The following is a 21,480-nucleotide window of genomic DNA, read 5'->3' as shown; positions in this document are numbered from 1 at the left end:
CCTGTCTGGATCTGGAGCGCGTACGAGTGTCAGTTTAGTATTATGACTGTGTGGTTGTTCTGTTCTGGCATCCAAGTGCGATTCCTGTATTTACACCTGGCCCAACAAATCACAGCACCAGAAGTGAAATCGAACCAGAGTGCAGTCCAGTTTAACCGGACTAAAAAGTGCAGATGTAAAAATGCCCTAAGAACGTGAAGTTTTTGATGGGTAACATCTTACAATTTCCAGAGTTTTCATCACCATAAAGAACTGCTTAGGATGTTTCCATGACCATTTCCATGATTCAGAGGAGAATAGGTTCCCCTTTAGAGTTTGGGTTCTTGGTTCTTGTGCTATTAGAATCTTAATTCCGTCTAGTGTTTTTAGCCCCATAAAGAACCTCTCCATCTTTGACTCTTGGTTCCTCTCGATGCTTCTTCCTAATATTCTTAGAAAATTTCCCTCATTTTAATCTTGGTTCCTCATAACGTTTCTTCTTTTGAGTCTCGTATTTTGAGCGTTGGTTCCTTCTCATGGTCTAAGGAATCTTGGTTCCTCGCAGTGTTTCTTCTTCTTAATGTTCTAAGGAAGTTTCCTCTTTTGAGTTTTGGTTCCTCTTAATATTTCTTAAGTAAGTCCTCAGGAAGTTTTTCATGTTGAGTCTTTTTTTTTCTTGATGTTTTTTTCTTCTTAATGCTCTTAGGTTCTTCTAAGTTTCTGCGTTTGAGTCTTGGTACCTTTTGATGTTTGTTCCTCACACCCTTTAGGATGTTTCACCTTTTGACTCTTGGTTCCTCTCAATGTTTCTTCCTAATGTTCTTAGGGAATTTCTCCATTTGAATCTTGGTTCCTCTTAACGTTTTTCCTCATGATTCTTAGAAAGTTTCTTCTTTTGACTCTTGGTTCCTCTCAATATTTCTTAAGTAAGTCCTCAGGAAGTTTCTCCTGTTGAGTCTTTGTTTCTCTTGATATATTTTTTCTTCTTAATGTCCTTAGGAAGTTTTTAGCTTTTGACTCTTGGTACCTTTTGATGTTTTGTCCTCATGCCCTTAGATAGTTTCTCCATTAGAATCTTGGTTCCTCATAACGTTTCTTCTTCATGATTCTTAGGAGGCTTCTTTTGAGCGCTGGTTCCGCCTCATGATTCCTCTCAGTGTTTCTTTGTTGTGCTCTTGGGGAAATTGTTTATTTTGAGTCTTGGTTTTCACTCAGTAATTCTTCCTTGTGTTCTTAGGAATGTAAGTTTTCTCAATATTGGCCCCTCTCAATGTTTTTTCTGCTTTTCAGTTCTTTGGAAATTTCTTCTTTTGAGCCTCAGTTTCTCCTTGTATTTTAGGGAGTTGTTCATTCTAAATCTCGGTTTCTCTGAGTGTTCCTCCCTCATGGTCTAAATTAGTTTATCCAGTTAATTCTTGGTTCCTCCTAGTGTATTCCTATTGCCTTCTAATTTTGCATTTCTGGAAAGCTGCTTTGAAATACAATGTCTGTTGTATTCAGTTCAATTGAGATGCTACAAATCTTACTCACTAACCCAGAGCAACCTCATTCATCACTTTCCCCCATTTCCTCCCTTCCACTGGTGCTGAGCCCCTCCCCCTCATTTCATGGCTCAGCCCCCACAGCCATGTAGAGCCAGTGAGTCCGGCCTTCAGTCCAATCCGCCCCCTCACAGCTACTATGGAGTAAAAGAGGGGCATATATAAACATCCAGGCTTGGAGTGAAAGTGCTGAGTGTCCTCCAAGCTACAGTCCACTCTCAAGCCCCCGCAGGTCATCGGCTAAAACATGGCACCCAAGAAGGACGCAAAGAAGCCAGAGCCAGCAAAGAAGGCTGAGCCTGCCCCTGCTCCAGCCCCTGAGCCTGCGGCCGCACCCAAACCGGCTGCAGTGGATCTGTCTTCAGTCAAGGTAGAAATGCACACAGCTTTTTCACAACTTGATAAAATGGGCATGGGGGCTATGGGTTTAATACTGTGGCAGTAAAATAGGTCCATGGTGGAGTTTAACTTTTCAATTGATGGCTTGATGGGGTGGGAGTTGGCGACATGTTTAGAATTGAGGCAGGAGAAACAAATTCATAGTGGTTATTAATTAATAGACATTCATTTATGCACTCTTACTAAGGGATATTTGAGCAATGCCATAGAAGAACCACTTTTGGTTCCATAAAGAACTACTGATGTAGAGAAACTGTGAATGTGAAGAACCTTTATCTTGGTAAAATACTTGTGATTCTTCTGGGGCATCACTCAAATAACCCTGTGCAGCCTTCGTTTGTAAGAGTAAATGAGGTATATGAGCTTTTGCGATGTTTATTGTAAGGTATGAATGGTTTGGGATGATCAGGGTCTCTGTAAATAAGGTTAAACCTGTTTGGGTCGGTTCTAGACTTCTATCCATCCTGCATTCTTTATAACTTCATCATAACACTAAAGATTAACAACTGAATAATAATAATTATAGGCATTATGAGGCTCATTTTTCTCTGGCAGTAGACAGACCAGGCAGTAGCTAGTTTGGTTTGATAGTTGCAAGTTTCATAGACTTTGTAATTTGGTGAGTTCAGGGGAAAACCAAGCTACCATGGATAGTTCCTTGGATGCTTCTGCCAAGCTGGAGAGCAGTCAGAGTCATTAAACCAGGTGTATCCAACCTGGGTCCTGGAGGGCTTTATTCCTCCACAGTTGGGTGATTTCCCCAACAAACAACTCATCAGTTAGTGACCAGGTTACGTAGGTGTGCTAGAGCCGGGAAATGTCTAACTGTGCTGGTCTGGACAGCTCTCAGTGATCAGGATAGTGCAGTAATGACACAGTACTGTGCAGCACGTAACCAAATGTGGACAAGGTTAAGACGGCCAAAGATGGACCTCCCTTGGTCATGTTACCGTCGTAGAAGAAACTAAATTAAGCACATGGAGAGGTGTAGTTTTACCTCAGTCATGGAAGCTGAAGACTTTGGTGTCTCACTTCTAAGAAATGATTATCAGTGTGTGATGGATGCCTCGTTATGCATTTCTGGCATTTCAAAATCACAATAGCTGCCAGTAAACACACTTTTTATTAAACGTTTTAAGCTTTGTTAATATGCCATTTTCTTAGGGCACAACTATGTGAACTCTGATGCTTACTATAAAACAGTTTTGATATAGGTGATTGATTTTTAAGATTCTTACTTAAAATTTTGAAAACATTTGAAACTGAATATGAAATTTTAGTCCATGCTTCTGATAATTAATCTAGGAATTACATTTGCATATTAATTAGCATTTTTTCACAAAACCGCCAAATGTACAATACACACAATTCATATTTTGTAGTAGTTTGAATTCTTTTCTTTCTCAGTTTTGATGCATATATAAAAAATCTGGAAAATTACTGATTGAGCTTCTCCTCTTTCTTTCTCCAGGTGGAGTTCACTCCAGACCAGCTGGAGGGTGAGTTTACCTAACTTACCTAAGTTTATGTGCCTCTTAAACAAGGTTCAGGTCTATATATCTACTCTGCCATTGGCTTTCGCTGATTAATACAAGCTATAGTCTTGGAAACAAAGGTGCTACAGTGGGTTCACTGATGATTCCATAGAAGAACCTAGAACTATTTTGGTAAATGAGACCTTCATGTGAGTGTGAAGAACCTTTAGACCTTTAGGACCTTTAGTATAGCTTCTTTATTGAAACACAAGTGGTGGTTCTTCTATGGAATTGCTCAAAGAACCATTTTAAGAGGGTAAAGAATAAATGATAGGATAAAAACAAACAAATCAGTGGATCAAATAACCAAAATCCTTCAGCCACTCTATCGTAGAATCGTCCTGACTGCATTGATTAGGGAGTCATTGTCTTGATCAAATGAAGCGAACCGAATCTCTCGAACTGTAGCAATGCCTCCAACGTGCACCGACGTCCAGTCATCAAGCATTCAGCTCTTGCCTCAGAATGAACCATTGTCATTGGTCAGGGCCGCCTGTAAAGGCGAAGAACGCCCTCTGTGCCCTGTGGGAGGTCAGGCAGTCTTCAGGCCTGGTGTTAGTTACGCTCTCGTCAGCATTCCTGGTTTTATGCGGGTTGCTCAGACGTCTTACTGCCTTTATATGGACGGAGTTATATTCTTGGGAGAGCATATCGGTTCCAAGTCGTAGCATTACATGCCTTCCCCAGGCCGGCCGCCGAGGGGCACGCGGCAGTATGCGGAAATCGCATGGAGTTATTAATCTTTCACCAGCTCACTTCACAGTGAGCCCTCGGCAAAGCCCATTGAAATAGCTCACCCTCGTTATCGCCCGCCAAAGGTCCTCGGCAAACTCGCGGGCACCTGTTGCTCTTAATTTGTGGGGGCTAATGAGTGAAGTGTCTGGCATTGCAAGCATTGCCTGCTAACCTGAGCGACGGGTCGTGATTGACAGGAAGCCTGAGCTCTTGTATTACTGTTGGGAAATCTGCCAGAAGCAGTTTAAGCATTTAAGCTGTCAGAAGTTTGGGTTTGCCAATCTTGGAAATTATTTTATTTTTAATTGAGAACAATTACATTTCACAACTAGGCATGCGATGACCTCGGACCATATGGGAAATAATAATAATAAAGGCACTGGGCCTATCCCCCACCTAACATAGGGCCCACCCCAGTCCCTTCCCCTTTACTGTGCTCACCCACTACATCACAGGCCCAGTTGGCACCTCCCTGCGTCAGTATTTCACTGAATTAAGCTCACGTCTGTTAAACATTCAGCTGATAGTAGTGAAGTGATCCTAAGGCTGCTGTAGCTGTTTAACCAATACCAGTATTAATCTTATTTATATCTAATGTAACTCACATTCATGCACAATAGGGTCTGAGATCCCTCCATTTCACCACTAAATTCTGCAATTTCATATTAAAGTCTAATTTTATAAGTTTATTAAATTAAAATGTTATTGAAAGACTAAAAAAGGGGATTGTCAACCTAAGTAATTATGTTATATGGTCACATATACATGTATACTTTAAGCAATTTTTCAAGTGGATTACTTGAACAAATGCAGTATTTTACATCAATAATTTTTCAATAATTTATTGAAATTTGAATTTATTTTCTAATACATTTTAATAAAAAAAAACATTAATTAATTAACAGGAATTTCAGAATTTCTATTTTCATTAATTTGCTTTAATGACAGTGTGTACTCAAGCTGCAATGACTCCACTGGCTTGTGTAGAAGCCTCCAATGTGCGGATCAGAACCACCTGAGAGTCGTCTGGGATAGTCTGGGATGGTCAGCATCACACATACTAACTTTAAATACTATTGAACTTCAATATTACCTTTTATTGTTTTTATTTATTTTATTTAAATGTCCTTTCTTTAATTTATTTGTTAATTAAAAATATATTATGCATTTTTACGTTCAACAGTCATGCTGGTGCCATAGTAAAAAATCATAACATTAAAGTTAAATATAATTAATTAAGTAAAAATAGTTAATTAATGACTAAATCTGCTTGTTTTAAACATTTTATTGAGCTACAACTGCAGTAAAGGAATAAAATGCAGATATTTTAGTGCAGTACATTCATAAAAAAGATTTGAGCAGGTTTGAGCCATAGATGCCATAGAAAAACCACATTTTGTAATAAACACGTTTGTAATAAAGACGTGTGGTGAGGAACATTTTAAAGGTCTAAAGAAAAAATGGTTTGGTATAAAGGTTCTTGACTAATTAAAAGGTTCATCTCTTTTACAGACATGGTTCTTAATGGAACCAGTAGTGGTTCTTCTACACCATTGCTCATTTTTATACCTTTTTTAAAGAGGGCGTAGTCTAGCATCACCCAAACCATCGTCACTTTTGGAGATTCAGTAAAGACATAAAACCCAGAAACCCACTTCTAACCCATTTCTAAACAGGACTAGTGTCCAAACTTTTGATGTAAAGTGTAACGTAGGGTTCTCTGAATGCCTGCATAGTGTTCCTAAATTCAGCCATGTCTCTCCACTGCTGCGTTCTCTCTTCACTGGCTTCCTGTAGCTGCTGCCCTCATCAGATTCAGTACCCTGACTCTGGCCTACAAAGCGAAGAACGGACCAGCCCCTCCATACTTGATGGCAATGGTCAAAAGCCGATCCGCAGACCAAGAGCCTTTTGAGCTTCAAGTACAGCTCGGCTCGACCCGCCATCCTTTAAGAACCACGTAAGACGAGCGTCCAGACTTTTTACTGTCCTGCACCAAAGTGGTGGAACGAGCTTCCCCTGGGTGTCCGAACAGCAGAGTCCAACACTCGCTGTCCTTAAACCCAGACTGAAGACCCTCCTCTTCTGAGAGTACTTAGGGGAATAGCAGAGTGGTCTCCTTGACTGACTTGTGTTTAGTAGAGTCTAAACTTAGAGGATCTTTGAATTATTAGTCTATTTAGACTAGCTGAGGTTTTTCTTGGGTAAATAGTGAAGCACTTTTGTAAGTCGCTCTGGATAAGAGCGTCTGCTAAATGCCGTAAATGTAAATGTAAATGTGTCTCTTTCCTTCTGTATTACCCCAGACTACAAGGAAGCCTTCGGTCTCTTCGACAGAGTGGGTGACAACAAGGTGGCCTACAACCAGATCGCCGACATCATGCGCGCTCTGGGACAGAACCCCACCAACAAGGAAGTCAACAAGATCCTGGGCAACCCCACTGCTGATGGTAAGAACCCATGACTCCACGACATGAAGGAAACACAGAAGACTCACTTCAACTCACTGGTAATTACCTAGCCAGGATGCTCATGCAGGGCTCACATGAGTGGAACCTGGGTTAAGTGGGTTCTAGCTGGGTATGGGCTCTGAGTGGGTTTGTACGTTATTACTAGGACCCAGCCCAGCTTAGCCCTATTGTTACAGTCCACCCTAATCTCACAAAGGTCCCATCTAGGCACTGTGTGCAGTGTACAACCCAGATGAGGCCCATGTGTAAACCCTCCTGGTCCCATCACTGACCCTGGTGGGCATCCATATGTGGGGCCAGCATGAAACCTGAGGACAGAACTTTCTGGTTCCCAGTTGGGTTACCCATGCAGGTCCCACATGGACATGTTAGCTGGGTAATTGGACTGTTGGTGTAACTCTACAACACAAGACTTCGACTCTGCTCCTGGAGAGCTACCACATACCCCACCTGATCCAAGTAATTACTGCATTGAGATTTGGAGACCACTGGTGTAATATAGTCCATACGTACCAGTGATTGGATCCTGGAATTAAGGCCTCGGGTGTAGGCCTCTCTACGATCAGTGTGAATGTGTACACTCTCTCACCTCCCTCCTCTCCACAGATATGGCCAACAAGAGGGTGGAATTCGAGCAGTTCCTGCCCATGCTGCAGTTTGTGGTCAACAGCCCAAACAAGGGGACCTTCGAGGACTACGTTGAGGGTCTGCGCGTCTTTGACAAGGAGGGCAACGGCACAGTGATGGGTGCTGAGCTGCGTATTGTCCTCTCAACGCTCGGTAAGATGATTCAGAACCTCGATGATGGAGAAAAAAACACATAACCCTTCAAAGCCTGAACTGTCAAATGATTGTTAAATTATGTTACTTTATGATATAAAAGAATGAAATTACACTTTGAAACTTGACTTTTATAATGTATTTATGTATTTATGTATTTCATATGTTGCTTATTGCATTTTTTTTGTATTTTAAATAAATTAAAGTATACGGACGCTGCTGAGTAAACCAGATTTTTAATTAATGTAATTAGTTATGTGATTACGTTTATGCAGTTTATTAAAATGCCAGTAAAAACTAGATTTCTAAAGGGTCTAAAAGTTTTGACTTTGATCTATAGATCTGCCTTTAAAGTCTTTTTTAGATCAACTAAAATTATGCATAAATGATACGCCTACATGTGTATGAAATATCTGCTGTATGATTTAATGATTATAGGAATAACGTTTTGCTCATTAATCAAATCAATGATTAACAGGTGAGAAAATGTCAGAGGCTGAGGTCGACGCCCTCATGGCAGGCCAGGAGGATGAGAACGGCTGTGTCAACTATGAGGGTCAGTATTTCAGAAGGTCTTTTGTGTTGTATTTTCATACATCGCTGTAAAGAAACCTCGTATCTTCGTTTTGCACTTTTTGACATAATGTAAATCTGGCAGTTGCTCTTTACACTGTATCAGAATTTCATGACGAATGGACCAATTGAAACGCTCCAAAATTACTTGGAATTAAATTTCTACACTGACTTCCACAGAAAGTTAAGAAGGTTTTTTGCCTTCTCTTGTAAAGCTGCCATTTTGGAGATACTAGTTTTTTTATTGGTTACATACATTAGCGTTAATGTTTTATTAAGTATATCTATATATATTTTTAATACAGGATGCAATAACATAATGATAAATAACATAACTAAGATGTAGGACTGCTTTTGGACGTGGCTTTACTTTTTGAAATATGAACATTATAGATATTAACCCTTTCATAAGAACAGTCCCAGCCGTGGGATCCAAATGCTCACCTTCGAAAGTGATGCAGCAGTCCGCTTTAATTCTACTGATTCATCAAATCTGTAGACTAATTTGTCCCCCCACAACATACAGCGCATCCCAACAAGGCAGGCATTTTCTGTTCCACCTTAAATGGTGCAGAAGTCACAGAAAGGGAACTGGGTGGACCATTACAGGGAGACAGAAGTTACTTGTGAAAGGGTTCATTGTACTATTCATGGAGTCGGTGTAGAATCATCCACATCACTGTTCATTCATTCATTCATTCATGAAGTGATTCATGTATCTATTATATTGACTCATTGTGTATTAACTATTGTGTATCTATTATATAATTATTATATATTAGTATGTATTATAATATATATATATATATATATATATATATATATATATATATATATATATATATTGCCCATTATTACCAATAATTATATAAATTTACTCTTATACAAATGATACATTCAAAGTATGATTCAAATATTTGATCATTCATGATCATTCATGGTCAAATTATTATTTTTTTTAAATTAAAAATAAATCACATCCTTTACAGCATATAAATACTAACTAAATAAATACTAGCTTATTTGAAAACATAAACATGTAAATAAGTAATTGCCCCTTAAATATTACTATTGAAATAATTTATTCATATTAAGTATGTTTCTCAATATGTTTATAGGAATACATAAATAGTAGGAGCTTACGTTTAACCTTTTCATTTTTAAATTTTACTTTACACTTGTTTTCACAAGCAGGGGTGCCCAAACTTTTGCATAAGAATGTTTGAACACTAGTGTATTTCATCTTCAGTCAGTGCTGGTATTAATAGCAGCTGAGGGGGCTTAGGGGGGGTTGAGCCGATATCTGACAGAGCTGATAGAAATCTGGGTCATAATTTGGGAGCAGTGAATGACGTTTTGGACCTTTTGGAGGTACATCTTGTTCATCTTACCTCTAAAGCTGGTGTCCACACAAGTGTCCATCACTCAAAAAGGCCAAAATGGGCTTTATTTTTGGCTAAATCCTGAACACTGAACTGAGGTTGAGACTTTAAGTGATTTGCTGGTCAGGATTGGTCAGTTTTGTCTGCCTGGATGGGACTAAACAGTCGTTTATGAGGGGGTTCTTTCCATTTTCCTGCATCTTCTCCTAAAGCCTCCTTTCTTCTTTCCTCACAGCTTTCGTGAAACACATCATGTCAGTGTAAGCAGTGGTTGCGAGGAAGCACATCTATTTCTCCCGACCCCATGGTGTCAGGACGTCCATGCGCTGTTTCTCCAACCAGCGGGGGAATGGATTTAAAAAACGGACTATGGGATGTCATTTCTAAGCCATTCTTTTTGTCTATTTATGTTTTTTTTTTCCTTTTTCATGTCCACTCTTGGAAGCCATTCATTTGTTTTTGCAGCAGTCGTCGTCCTGTTGCGTGCGCCGGGGCGAATCTCTCCACAGTGGGGCGGTAACAAGGGAGTAAAGGGGTGTCCCGACTGCCCTCAACGACAGGACACCCCTCTCCACTCCTCACACACTCCTTGTCGTCTGGATGGCAAGGCCGAAGGTGCTACATATACCGCCTCCACTGTGGACTGGTTACTGACCCCCCCACCCCACCCTTCTTGCCGTCCTTCCTTTCCCCAGAGTCTTAATTTATTTTTCGCCTCTGTCATTTCTCATAATAAACTTTTCAGAAACTACAGCCTTTGTCAGGTGTTCCTTCTTGTCCCTCAGCAAAGCAGGTGGAGGAAGGTGGGTGACCTGTTCATGCACGGCTAGTTTTAGGGGCAGTGGTGGTCCACAGAACTAGGTTATTGATTAGAGGGTAGTAGATAGATGGAGTGACCCAACTCAAAAGGACCCATTTCACATATAAAAAGGTGTTTGTGATCACATGGTTTTGAACCATTCCACATGAGATGGAAAGTTCAGGTCCAGAAAGTTAAAAAAGTCCGCCCCAGGATTTTGATCCAGGTCCCTGGACAGGTCTGCTGCAGCTAACAGACCTGAAAGTTCAGGTCCAGAAAGTAAAAATCCGCTCCAGAATTTGCAGCCCCAGCTAATGTAACAGAGCTGCCCAGGCAGCAGGCTGGCGGATTCTTACCTTCTGGACCTGAATGAAGAACAACCAGATAGGTCAGGCAGGTGGGTGACCTGTCCATGCACAGCTAGATTTAGGGGCAAAAACACTACAGAAAATCCAGAAAGTAGAAATTCGCCCCAGTATTTTGATCCAACTGCCCAGGCAGGTCTGCAGCAGCTTACAGAATTGGGCTTTTTTAGGTCCAGAAAGTAAGAATCTGCCCCACAAATCCAAAATCCCCGGGTAACAGAATGGAGCTTTTTTTAGGTCCAGAAAGTAAGAATCTGCCCCAGGATTTTGTTCCAGCTGCCCAGGCAAGTCTGCTGCAGCTAACGGAACAAAACAATAGTCCAGAAAGCAAAAATCCACAGAATGGAAAGTTCAGGTCCAGAATTTTTTAAAAATCTACCCCAGAATTTTGTCCCAGCCCCCCCAGGGTAACAGAATGAAGTAATCCGGTCCAGAAAGTAAGAATCTGCCTCAGGATTTTGTTCCAGCTGTCCAGGCCGGATAAAAACAATAGTCAATAGTCCAGAAAGTAAGAATCCACCCCAGGATTTTGATCCAACTAACTGGGCAGCTCAGTTGCCAATAACAGAATGGAAAGTTCAGGTTTTTTTAAAAATCCGCCCCAGAATTTTGTTCCAGCTGCCCAGGCAGGTTTGCAGCAGCTTACAGAACTGGGCTTTTTTAGGTCCAGAAAGTAAGAATCTGCCCCACAAAAAAAACTACAGAAAATCTAGAAAGCAAAAACCCACCCCAGAATTTTGTTCCGGCTCCCCGGGTAACAGAATGAAGTAATCCAGTCCAGAAAGTAAGAATCTGCCCCAGGATTTTGATCCAGCTGTCCAGGCAGGTCTGCTGCAGCTAACTGAACAAAGAAATAGTCCAGAAAGTAAAAATCCACCCCAGGATTTTGATCCAACTGACTGGGCAGCTCAGTTGCCACTAACAGAATGGAAAGTTTAGGTCCATATTTTAAAAAAATCCGCCCCAGCATTTTGTCCCAAAATCCTGGGGTGGATTTTTACATCCTGGACCTGATGTTCCATCTCTCAGTATAAGTAAGCTCAGTCTTGATCTTGACCCAGGCTTGGAAATGAACTGCAGTCCAGGGAGTTTTTCCATTTTCGGTCATTTTTGTTTTTATTGTCGTAATCGTTAAGAGCATTTGTTATCTGTATCATATCAACAGGAGAAAAACTGCATACATCTACAGGACCTTTTAAATAGATTTACAGCTGCTGTAGGAGGGAGGGGGAGGGCAAAAGGGGTGCAGAAAAACACAGAAGCCAACAAACAACAGGAGCTCCAGGGGGAGGGTACCACAAATGACGACAGAAAAAATATACAGGAGCACTTTTATCAAACTGATGCAAGATGAGTGTGTATGTAAGTGTGTGTGTAAGTGTGTGTGTGTGTGTGTTTTCTTCTTTTTTTGTTTTGAAACCATTCTTTTTGAGATATCTTTTTTTTTTTATGTTTCATGTGTTGTTTCGTCTCTTTTCCAACATCCGAAGTTTACAGGTAAAGCAAACCTAAGCATCTAAAGTCGAACACGGCAGAATACGGAGGGTCTGACTGACAGTCCGGAGGAGCTGCTCCCTACAGTGAACACTTCATTAAATACAAATCACAGCTCTGTCCACAAAGCTGCTCGGACAGCCGCATGCCCAGAGGGACCGTCGTTCACAGTCTGGTGGACGGGGACAGTGGCGTTCGGCTCTCCTCTGATAAAAAGAGTCGTTGGTTTTTATGCTCAAATGTACGGATGCTCCCAAACGAAGCTGCATTGACCTGGGAGAGACTCCGAGAGTACGCCATACCGCATCACACTTGATGGAACATTGAAAAGAGTGCAGCTTTTAGGAACACACCAAGCATTTATCACCTGCAAGACGATGCGTGGACCCCTGGGCAATGCCGACACAGTCATCTGAAATTATTAACAAGCGTAACATCGTTGTCACTAATATCTATAAAACATGAAGTGTTGGTTTTATCCAATGATTCAGCAAATAACTTACTAAAATCCTTTTTGTCGGAAATAGAAAATAGCCTCTTTTTGTACTAGAATCGACACATGCTCATCATACCATATTCTAATGTTCTTTTTTTCCTCTTTTCTCAGCTGCAATAATGCAATTGTACAGATATAAGTTATAGAAGGTGTTTTCCGTTTTTTTTTTTTAAGTTGATCGAGAGATGCTGTTGACAAATAATCCGTGTAATTATACATATATTATTAATAATATACATCGTATTGGCATCAATGGTTGGGTGAGCGTACTTGAGTCGCATTCGGGATGCGTGTTTTCAGACTCCATGCACTGAACTGCGCAAAAAAGTAACACCGCATGGAATGGTCACGTGACCTCCTGTCTGTTGTAGAAAAGGCAAAGCCTGCTCCCGAGCTCTGGCCTAGGAACAGCGTCTGAATCCGAATCAGCATCCGGATCCGGCGCTGGTGCTAATCTTCCTAATGCGTACCGACAGCAAAGCCTGATCTGAGATCAGCATCTGTACACCATTCAAATAATCAAATCAAATAAAAAAGAAGAAGAATAAAAATAACCAAGGTCACACAGGTAAACAGGGAGAATCCAAAAAGCACTGGTACCTCTCTAAGCTAATAACTGGAATTTTTTGACCAAAAAATGAAACATAATCAAACAATATTCCACATTTATCCAAGTCCAGACCAGTTCCAGGAGGGTGCTGATGTTCAGTTGACAGATAAAGGGGGTGTGATGTGGATGGGATGGGGTAGGGGGTGTTCTGTTGTTCCAGGAATGGTCAGAGGTGGACCATGGTGCTGCCCACCACACTACTACACCACTAGAGGAGACTACTGTACTGTAGATCAGGGAGGGATGATTCACGAAGCAGGGTTTCTCAGCTAAAAATGAGGACTGTCCTGATGGACACTTTACAGGTTAATGCCTAATAAGAAAACAGGTTGCCTTAACAAGTGGCTTCTGTAATATGTCTGCTATGAGTCAGTCTAAGGTGTCTACTGATGGAGCACTATGGTGCATTGAGTGATGCCATAGCAGAACCAGTTTGTAATAGAGATGCGTACGTGTGAAGAGCCTTTAAAGGTCTAAAGAACCTTCATCAGACCCTAAAAAGGTTCTTCACATCTACATATCTCTATTCCAAACATCTCCGTTGGTTCTTTACGAAACCAAAAGTTCTACGGCATCCCTCAAGGAACCATTCAAAGCACCTTAATTTTTGATAGATCGAGATCAGGGTGTTCCCTTATGTTCTGCATCTCACTGAGAAATCCTGCTTCATGAAACACGCCGCCTGCAGAGGGAAAGGAGGGGACTATAGCTGAGTGGTGGCTGTAATTGGGTGTTTAAGCTGGAGCTGAGGAGAATGGGTGAGGTTTCACAGTCCCTGTTTGGCCAGGGCGGCGGTCACGTCCTCAGCCAGCGTGGCCAGTTGCGGTGACTCCAGCAGGTTAATGCTGCCGGATGAGGACATGTGGCTGTGGCGGTGGGGCGAAGTGCCGCCCGAAAGGCCGGGCGACTGGCTCACAATCTCCGCCCCATGGTCCACACGCGCCTTGGCCGATTCACGGAAGCTCAGCTTGTGGCTCTCGATCTGGGAAGCAGAGGGACGACAGAATCGATACTTTAGCACTGGAGATTTTCCATTTCCCGTTTATGAAGGTAGGTTTACACCACAGCTTTTGACAGAGTGGCTGTCAAAGACCAAGACTTCACAGTCAGAGGTAGTCCTTGGGTCTCGAGTTAAAATTGGTGGTGTTTGAGCTCTCAGTAGGAAATATAACTTCCCTACATACTGTGTCACATATTGGGGGGTTATAAAGGACCTGTTTGGGGAATAAGGCTTTCTACTAGATTTTAGAGGAGCATTGCTGTGAGAATTTGATTGTAGTCAGCAACAAGAAGTTCAGTGAGGTCAGGATGTTGGATGATCACCACCACGCCTCTTGCACTGCTCCACAGCTCAATGCTGGGGGGGGGGTGGCTTAATACCCCTCTACAGCCCACACCTCACTTTAGGCCGCATGGTACCAATAGGTTCATGCTGATCTGCTCCAGATAGTCCTATTCTATTGCCTGTACCTCTCTACATGGACTAGACAAGCTGTGTGCAACTTACATAGCTGATAGCATTCATTACAAGGGGTGTCCACAAACTTTTGGACACATCGATTTGTTGTATATAGTCCTCATTTTGTTGTTAAACTGGGTTACAAATAAATATTCCCAGCTTGCAGGGAAGTATCATCTCCAAGAAGTACTGGAGAACCTTTTGGAGGTTCTTCAATTTGAAATTGATGAGGAACCTCTTTAGGTGCTTTGAGGAAGCTTCAAACTGGAAAAAGGTTCCTTGAAGGTTCTGCAAAACACCAGCAAAACTCAGTAACCTTCAAAGGTTCCTCTAGGATCTGATACTTTTAACAGAGACCTTATTTAATCCCCAGTATGAACTTAAGCATAAATATAGGATGAGACCACAGCATCACTGTATGGCTGAAAAACCCAAGGAGAACAACATGAAGCACAGCTCACAGCAGCAACAGGTTAGTGTCCTGTGGAGCTGGTGAATGGTCCAAGCATAATGTGGTCATTTAGGCTAATCATGCAAATGCCACTTTGTAGTTTTACTAAATTTGAAGAATTGTACTTATATGTAATATATATATATATATATATATATATATATATATATATATATATATATATATATATGCGGATATTTATGTTATTACATATAAAACTACTGTAATAACTGCTCATTAATCACCACATAATTAAATAGGATATTTAATATACTATATATAAGTTTCTCTTTGTGCTTTTCTGATCCTGCAATCATAAGTAATGATTGCATAAGTTATATGGCATGCAGCACACACCAACATCACACAGTCCCACAGAATCTATCCCAAGATCTGTATCTTTTTATCAGCTGGTACAGTGTGACATGCAGACCGTCTTTGTCATCCAGTCTGGGACGGGCTTTAGATTTCTCAGTATGACTATGTATAAAAGGAGCACACTGTGCAGCAGTATACCGCCGCTGTCCCGCAAAAACCTTCTTAACGTTCAATGGAAAGTTCTATTGGAAATAAGCATTTATTTTACTTTATACAATTCTGATGCATTTGTAAAGAACATCAGCCAGATCCGCTGTATTTCAATAAGTTAAATACAGCAAAAGTGAAGATACAAGGTTTCTGCTTGAGAGCGACGATATTGAGCCTGACTGAGTCGTAGTCCGGGTCCAACTTTCCATTAAGCACCGATAATACTTGTGTAATTACACATTAACATAGCCCTTGTAATAACAACAATGATGAAATCAGAGCTAAAGTAATTACATGTGTCTCAGCTTCAGTTCTGACTCATGTAATAACATCAAAGGGTTAAAATCTCAATAACTGTAAAAGCATGCCCTCTAGAATGTGGTTATACATGTGTAATAAGATGAGGGTAAGTGTGTTTAGATGAACTGCTGCTGCCACTGAGATACACTTGTGTAATTACTAGTGCTGTCAACGTTCACATGTTAACACACGCGATTAATCTACAAACTTTATTATGATAACTTTATTAATGCAAATTAATCATCCCACCAAATTCGGCCCCCACTTCTTCCCACAGGTCTCACTCTCTCTTTACAGAGTCTAGTGACGTATCAGCGCTTTTATTTAGAGATGTGAACACAGCGTTGCTACTGTAGAGCTCAGAGGATAGATTACACTTTATTTATGATGAAATATGGATTAAAACTCATTACTAACTCTCATTCGCTTACACACACACTCACACACACACACACAGGTGTTCCGCGCTTATCATCCATTTATCGAGGCTATTATAGGAAATTGAGATATTATAGGAAAAAGAATTAAGGAATTCCTCTAGACATTTAACTGTTCTCCCGGCCAAAAATTTAAGGACATGCTAGCTAGCATTTTAAGTCGTGATTAATCAGAACGGATCAAAATTAATCACAGAATATTGTTGTGATTTAATGCGATTTAACGTTAGAATAGATGGCAGGGTGTTCTCAGGCTAAACCCTCCTTTTGAAGACTTTGTTTAATCACACATTAACGTATGCAAGATTTATGCAAATCTGAGGTATCCCTAAATTCCCCGAAAGGTAATTCCCAGTACACTATATGGACATAAATATTGGGACACCCACTCATTCTTTGTTTCTTCTGACATCAAGGGAATTAAAAAGAGTTTATCCTGCTCTTTAACTCGTGATTAATGAGAATGAATCAGAATTAATCACAGAATATTGAAATGATTAATGCAATTAAACAGATTTGTTTTAAACCATAATTCACATTCCATATAAAACTTATTTTTTATGGACAAAAATATTGGGACACCTGCTCATTCTTTGTTTCTTCTCAAATTAAGGCTTCTAAAAAAGAGTTGTGATTAATCCAATAATATAATAATTAATCACTGAATATTGTTGTGATTAATGGATTCAACTTTTTAGTAGATTAACACCACAAGTAACTGCATGAGTTAAAACTGAAGCTAATACACATGTATATTTACATATGACTCTGCTTCTGACTGGTTATCTGCATGGACTTCATCATTCTCACTCTTTTTTTCTTAATTCAGTTTAGTTTTATTGTTGTTTTTATTCCTGTTTTGCTTTTAATTATGATCTGGGGTCCTGAGGATGGGTTCCCCTTTTGAGGTTTCTTCCTCTCGACCTGAGGGAGTTTTTCCTTGACACTGTCAATTACATTACATTTACATTTACGGCATTTAGCAGACGCTCTTATCCAGAGCGACTTACAAAGTGCTTTGCTATTTACCCAAGAAAGAAACCTTAGCTAGTTAGAATAGACTAATAATTCAAAGATACCTGACACTGTCGCCACTAGCTTCCTCAAAAGAGGCTCGGACCCGGATCAATGTAAAGCTGCTTTGTGGCAAAATCTGTTGTAAAAAGCCTAAAGAAATAAAACTGAATTGAACTGAAGCTGTACTACTGTACTGAGTCTGTAAATGCAAATATGTCACCTGTAGGTACATTGTTTGTTATTACATTGATTGTTAATGTGTAATTACACAGTTATTAGCGATGTCTAACATCAAACGTGGACCAAAGCTTGATCAATCAAATTTGAGCTCATCTACCTCCATGCACCTCCAGGCCAAACTCACTGTATAGTATAGTATCATTTAAAAGACACTTAAGAGACGTCCTGCAATCTCTCAATCTAAGTGTGATGACTTTCGTCCTCATGTCACTCTGCACCAGTGAGCGGGGCAAAATAACATTAACCAATAGTAACATGCTTCACCCCAACCCCACACCGTGCTTCACCCACAAATACTTCACAGCACAACAAAGGAGAATGTGTTAAGATTTACGATTCGTGTTGACTTTTAAGCTCATCGCTCGTTGTGGATCTCTCACCAGCACATGCCCTCCTCCTGGTACGTGGTGGGCGTTGTCCAGGGAGCCCACCTTGGCCTGGGCTTTATCTTTGAAGTCCAGCTTTACACTTTCAATGCGCACATTGCCGCCCCCTGTGGGTGTGGAGCAACCCGGACACACAAAAAAAAATCAACACATTTAATAATACATTCTATTACAACTAAATAAGGACTTGAGTAGAGGTATTTAGAGTGAGTCTGGTGTGAAATTTAACAATCTAGAGTACCTTACCCAGTCAGAATTGCTTACAGTGGTGGTGAATGGAATCAGACGCCTCAATGCCTCTAAAAGCTCCTTTACAGAAAGCTACTACAGTACATGGTTATGGATAAACTGCTTGGTGGATGCCTGAGACACTCTATACAATCGTTTTAAGCAGATTTTGGCCTGATAAAAATGGAGGAGGGATACATGCAGGGTGTTCTCAGGTTAAATAGTGCCCGAAGTGAAGCTATTGAGCATTTCAGATTTGCCAGATTTGACCATAATTCACATTCCACATAAAACCCAGAAGACACATGTAGCTTCCCTCCATGTAGTCCCCCCCCCTCTGAGAGACTGTGTTTAATTACACATTAAATTATGCAAGATTTATGCAAATCTGGGGTATTCCTAAATTCCTACCGTCTAAATTTCTATGTATACTAAATGGACAAAAGTATTGGGACACCCGCTCCTTCTTTGTTTCTTCTCAAATCCAGGGTATTAAAAGAGTTGATCCTGCTCTTGTTGGAGTTACTGTCTCTACTGTCCAGGGAAGAAGGCTTTGTACTAGATTTTGGAGGAGTATTGGTATAAGGATTTGATTGCATCAGGGACAAGATGAGCATTAATGAGGTCAGGATGTTGGATGATCACCACCTCACCTCATCCCCAACTCCCCAACTCATCTCCAAAGTACACAGTTCTTCCACTGCTCCACAGCTCAATGCTGGGGGGCTTTATAATACTGTAATACTGTGTATGGGTGTGCACTTGCACACCTGCAACTTACTGGCCATTTTATTAGAAACACCTACCTTGTAGTACTACTGATGGGCCACTTTATTAGAAGCACTATTGGGTTACTTCTACTCCCTGGCCACCTACTTTCTACGTCCACTGACTGGCCACTTTATTAGAAACACCTGCCTTCTACTTTCACTCCCTGGCCACTTTATTAGAAACACCTACCTTCTACTTCAACTTAAAGTAGCTGAATGCATTCATTAGAAGGGTTGTCCACAAACATTTGGACATATCATCCATCTGCTTAAATGAGCACATTCAGTCTGACTTAAGCAGGCTGACTCCTGACCAGCAGATGGTGCTGTAGCTCTGGCAAACAGCAGTGCAGTAGACTCGGAGCAGTAACTCGACGGAGATCATCCGCATGACACGGCAATCTCGCATTAAATGACGTGTGAGCTGATCTGCTAACCTGGCCTGTGGCGGATGTTGTCCAGTGATCCACACTTGGAGGTCACATGGCTAAGGTCAAGCTTCTTGGACTGGATCTGTACCTGTTGAGAAAAGCGGAGTTTATATTAGGGTCACACACAGTTAGCCCCGATTTGGTGCTCTGGAAAAAAAGGCCTGCAGGGAAAGGCAAGTCAGGAACAGCGTATTGGATACAGGGATGCAAAGAATGATGGAAAATAAACGGTCTGAGCTGAGATGGGTCATTAAATTCACAGAGACAAGCGACGCTAATAACAAGCCTCCACTCTGCAGCCATTCTGAGCTGCCCTGTTTGCTTTGACGACAATCAAAAGGTCAATAGATGAACACTGTGATTAGACCGAGCGCTGCTGGAAGACCTGAGAATAAAAAATGGTTATTATGTACTGTATATCATGTCAGAGCAGAGGGGAAGAGGAAGCCCCAGGGCCAGATTGACAGCAGCAGGTATGCAGCCATGAAGCCACACCCACCCGAGCCTGAAGAAAGAAGAACCGTGTGCACAGGAACGACCCCAGCATGACCCAGAGGCCAAGAGAGCAGCGTGAGAGCACAGAGCAACATCACACACACACACACACACACACACACACACACACACACACACACACACACACACATCAACATCAGAAGACCTGCTAAGCGAAGTGGACACTGTACTTCATCAGCACATCTCACTACCATCACTGATCATACAACTTTTGTACTACACACAGGTCAGCTCTCGGGGAGGAGGTGGGTTCAAGGCCACTTTATTAGAAACACCTACCTTCTACGTCCACTGACTGGCCACTTTATTAGAAACACCTACTTTGTAGTACTACTGATGAGCCACTTTATTAGAAACACTATTGGTCTACTTCTACTCCCTGGCCACTTTATTAGAAACACCCACCTTCTACTTCCATTCACTGGCCACTTTATTAGAAACATCGGCTTTCTACTTCCACTCCCTGGCCACTTTATTAGGAACATCGGCTTTCTACTTCCACTCCCTGGCCACTTTATTAGGAACACCTGCTTTCTACTTCCACTCACTGGCCACTTTATTAGAAACATCGGCTTTCTACTTCCACTCCCTGGCCACTTTATTAGAAACACCTGCTTTCTACTTCCACTCCCTGGCCACTTTATCAGAAACACCTACCTTGTAGGACTACTGATAGGCCACTTTATTAGAAACACTATTGGTCTACTTTTACTCCCTGGCCATTTTATTAGAAACACTTGCTGTCTACTTCTACTGACTGGCCACTTTATTAGAAACACCTACCTTCTACGTCCACTGACTGGCCACTTTATTAGAAACACCTACCTTCTACGTCCACTGACTGGCCACTTTATTAGAAACACCTACCTTGTAGGTCTACTGATAGGCCACTTTATTAGAAACACTATTGGCCTACTTCTACTCCCTGGCCACTTTATTAGAAACACCAACCTTCTTCTTCCACTCACTGGCCACTTTATTAGAAACACCAACCTTCTTCTTCCACTCACTGGCCACTTTATTAGAAACACCAACCTTCTTCTTCCACTTACTGGCCACTTTATTACATCTTGCTACCACTGACTGGCCATATAATTAGAAACACCTACCTTCTACGTCCACTCCCTGGCCACTTTATTAGAAACATAGCTTGAGTGATTTATGGATCTTTGGGAGATGTTCTGGGTTGTGTGAGTCAGCAGTGAGGTATACTATTGAGTGTGTGTGTGTGTGTGTGTGTGTGTGTGTGTGTGTGTGTGTTTGGCCACTGTGCAGATCATTAAGTCATCAACCTCTGCTGTGGCCTGCCCCGTATTCAACCTCAGCACACTCACACACACTCATACACACAGAGACCTTCACCAACAGTAATCTGGCCTGACACCTGACAGGCCACTGAAAAGCACACAGCCTCTGAAGAGGCGTCTTCTCATCAGGTCTGCTCAAACAGTGTCTCCCGATCACAGCGGCTGCTGCTGGTGCTGCTGCAGGAAGGGACAGAAGATAAAAGCAGGTTTGATTGAGAGACAGACGTGAGTCAGCAGAACCAGACTCACAC

The 21,480-nt window shown here is 41.4% G+C and overlaps 2 protein-coding genes across 14 annotated transcripts in view; one reads left to right on the top strand and one right to left on the bottom strand.

Annotated features, from left to right (window-relative positions):
- The first annotated feature begins 1,767 nt into the window (after positions 1-1,767).
- Positions 1,768-9,659, top strand: myl1 (myosin, light chain 1, alkali; skeletal, fast). The gene is made up of 6 exons (XM_072684998.1): positions 1,768-1,890; positions 3,391-3,418; positions 6,496-6,639; positions 7,267-7,440; positions 7,919-7,996; positions 9,631-9,659. The coding sequence occupies exons 1-6, from the start codon at positions 1,768-1,770 to the stop codon at positions 9,657-9,659; spliced, it is 576 nt and encodes a 191-aa protein (XP_072541099.1).
- Positions 9,660-11,648: 1,989 nt separating this feature from the next.
- Positions 11,649-21,480, bottom strand: part of map2 (microtubule-associated protein 2) — a 182,557-nt gene continuing 172,725 nt past the window's right edge. For 12 of the 13 annotated variants that reach the window (XM_072685422.1, XM_072685427.1, XM_072685426.1 and 9 more), the window contains 3 exons: positions 19,413-19,494; positions 17,972-18,084; positions 11,649-14,141 (listed from right to left, as the gene is read on the bottom strand). In XM_072685422.1, coding sequence (XP_072541523.1) covers positions 13,926-14,141; positions 17,972-18,084; positions 19,413-19,494 — 411 coding nt within the window. In that variant the 3' untranslated portion in view covers positions 11,649-13,925. Of the gene's footprint in view, positions 14,142-17,925; positions 18,085-19,412; positions 19,495-21,480 lie in introns of all 13 variants that reach the window. The other variant, XM_072685429.1, reaches the window with a different exon arrangement.

Source organism: Salminus brasiliensis, chromosome 8 (genome assembly GCF_030463535.1).
Source record: "Salminus brasiliensis chromosome 8, fSalBra1.hap2, whole genome shotgun sequence".
Lineage (NCBI taxonomy): Eukaryota > Metazoa > Chordata > Actinopteri > Characiformes > Bryconidae > Salminus > Salminus brasiliensis.
The sequence above is the reverse complement of the archived record's forward strand: the minus strand, read 5'-3'. Positions and strand labels throughout refer to the sequence as shown.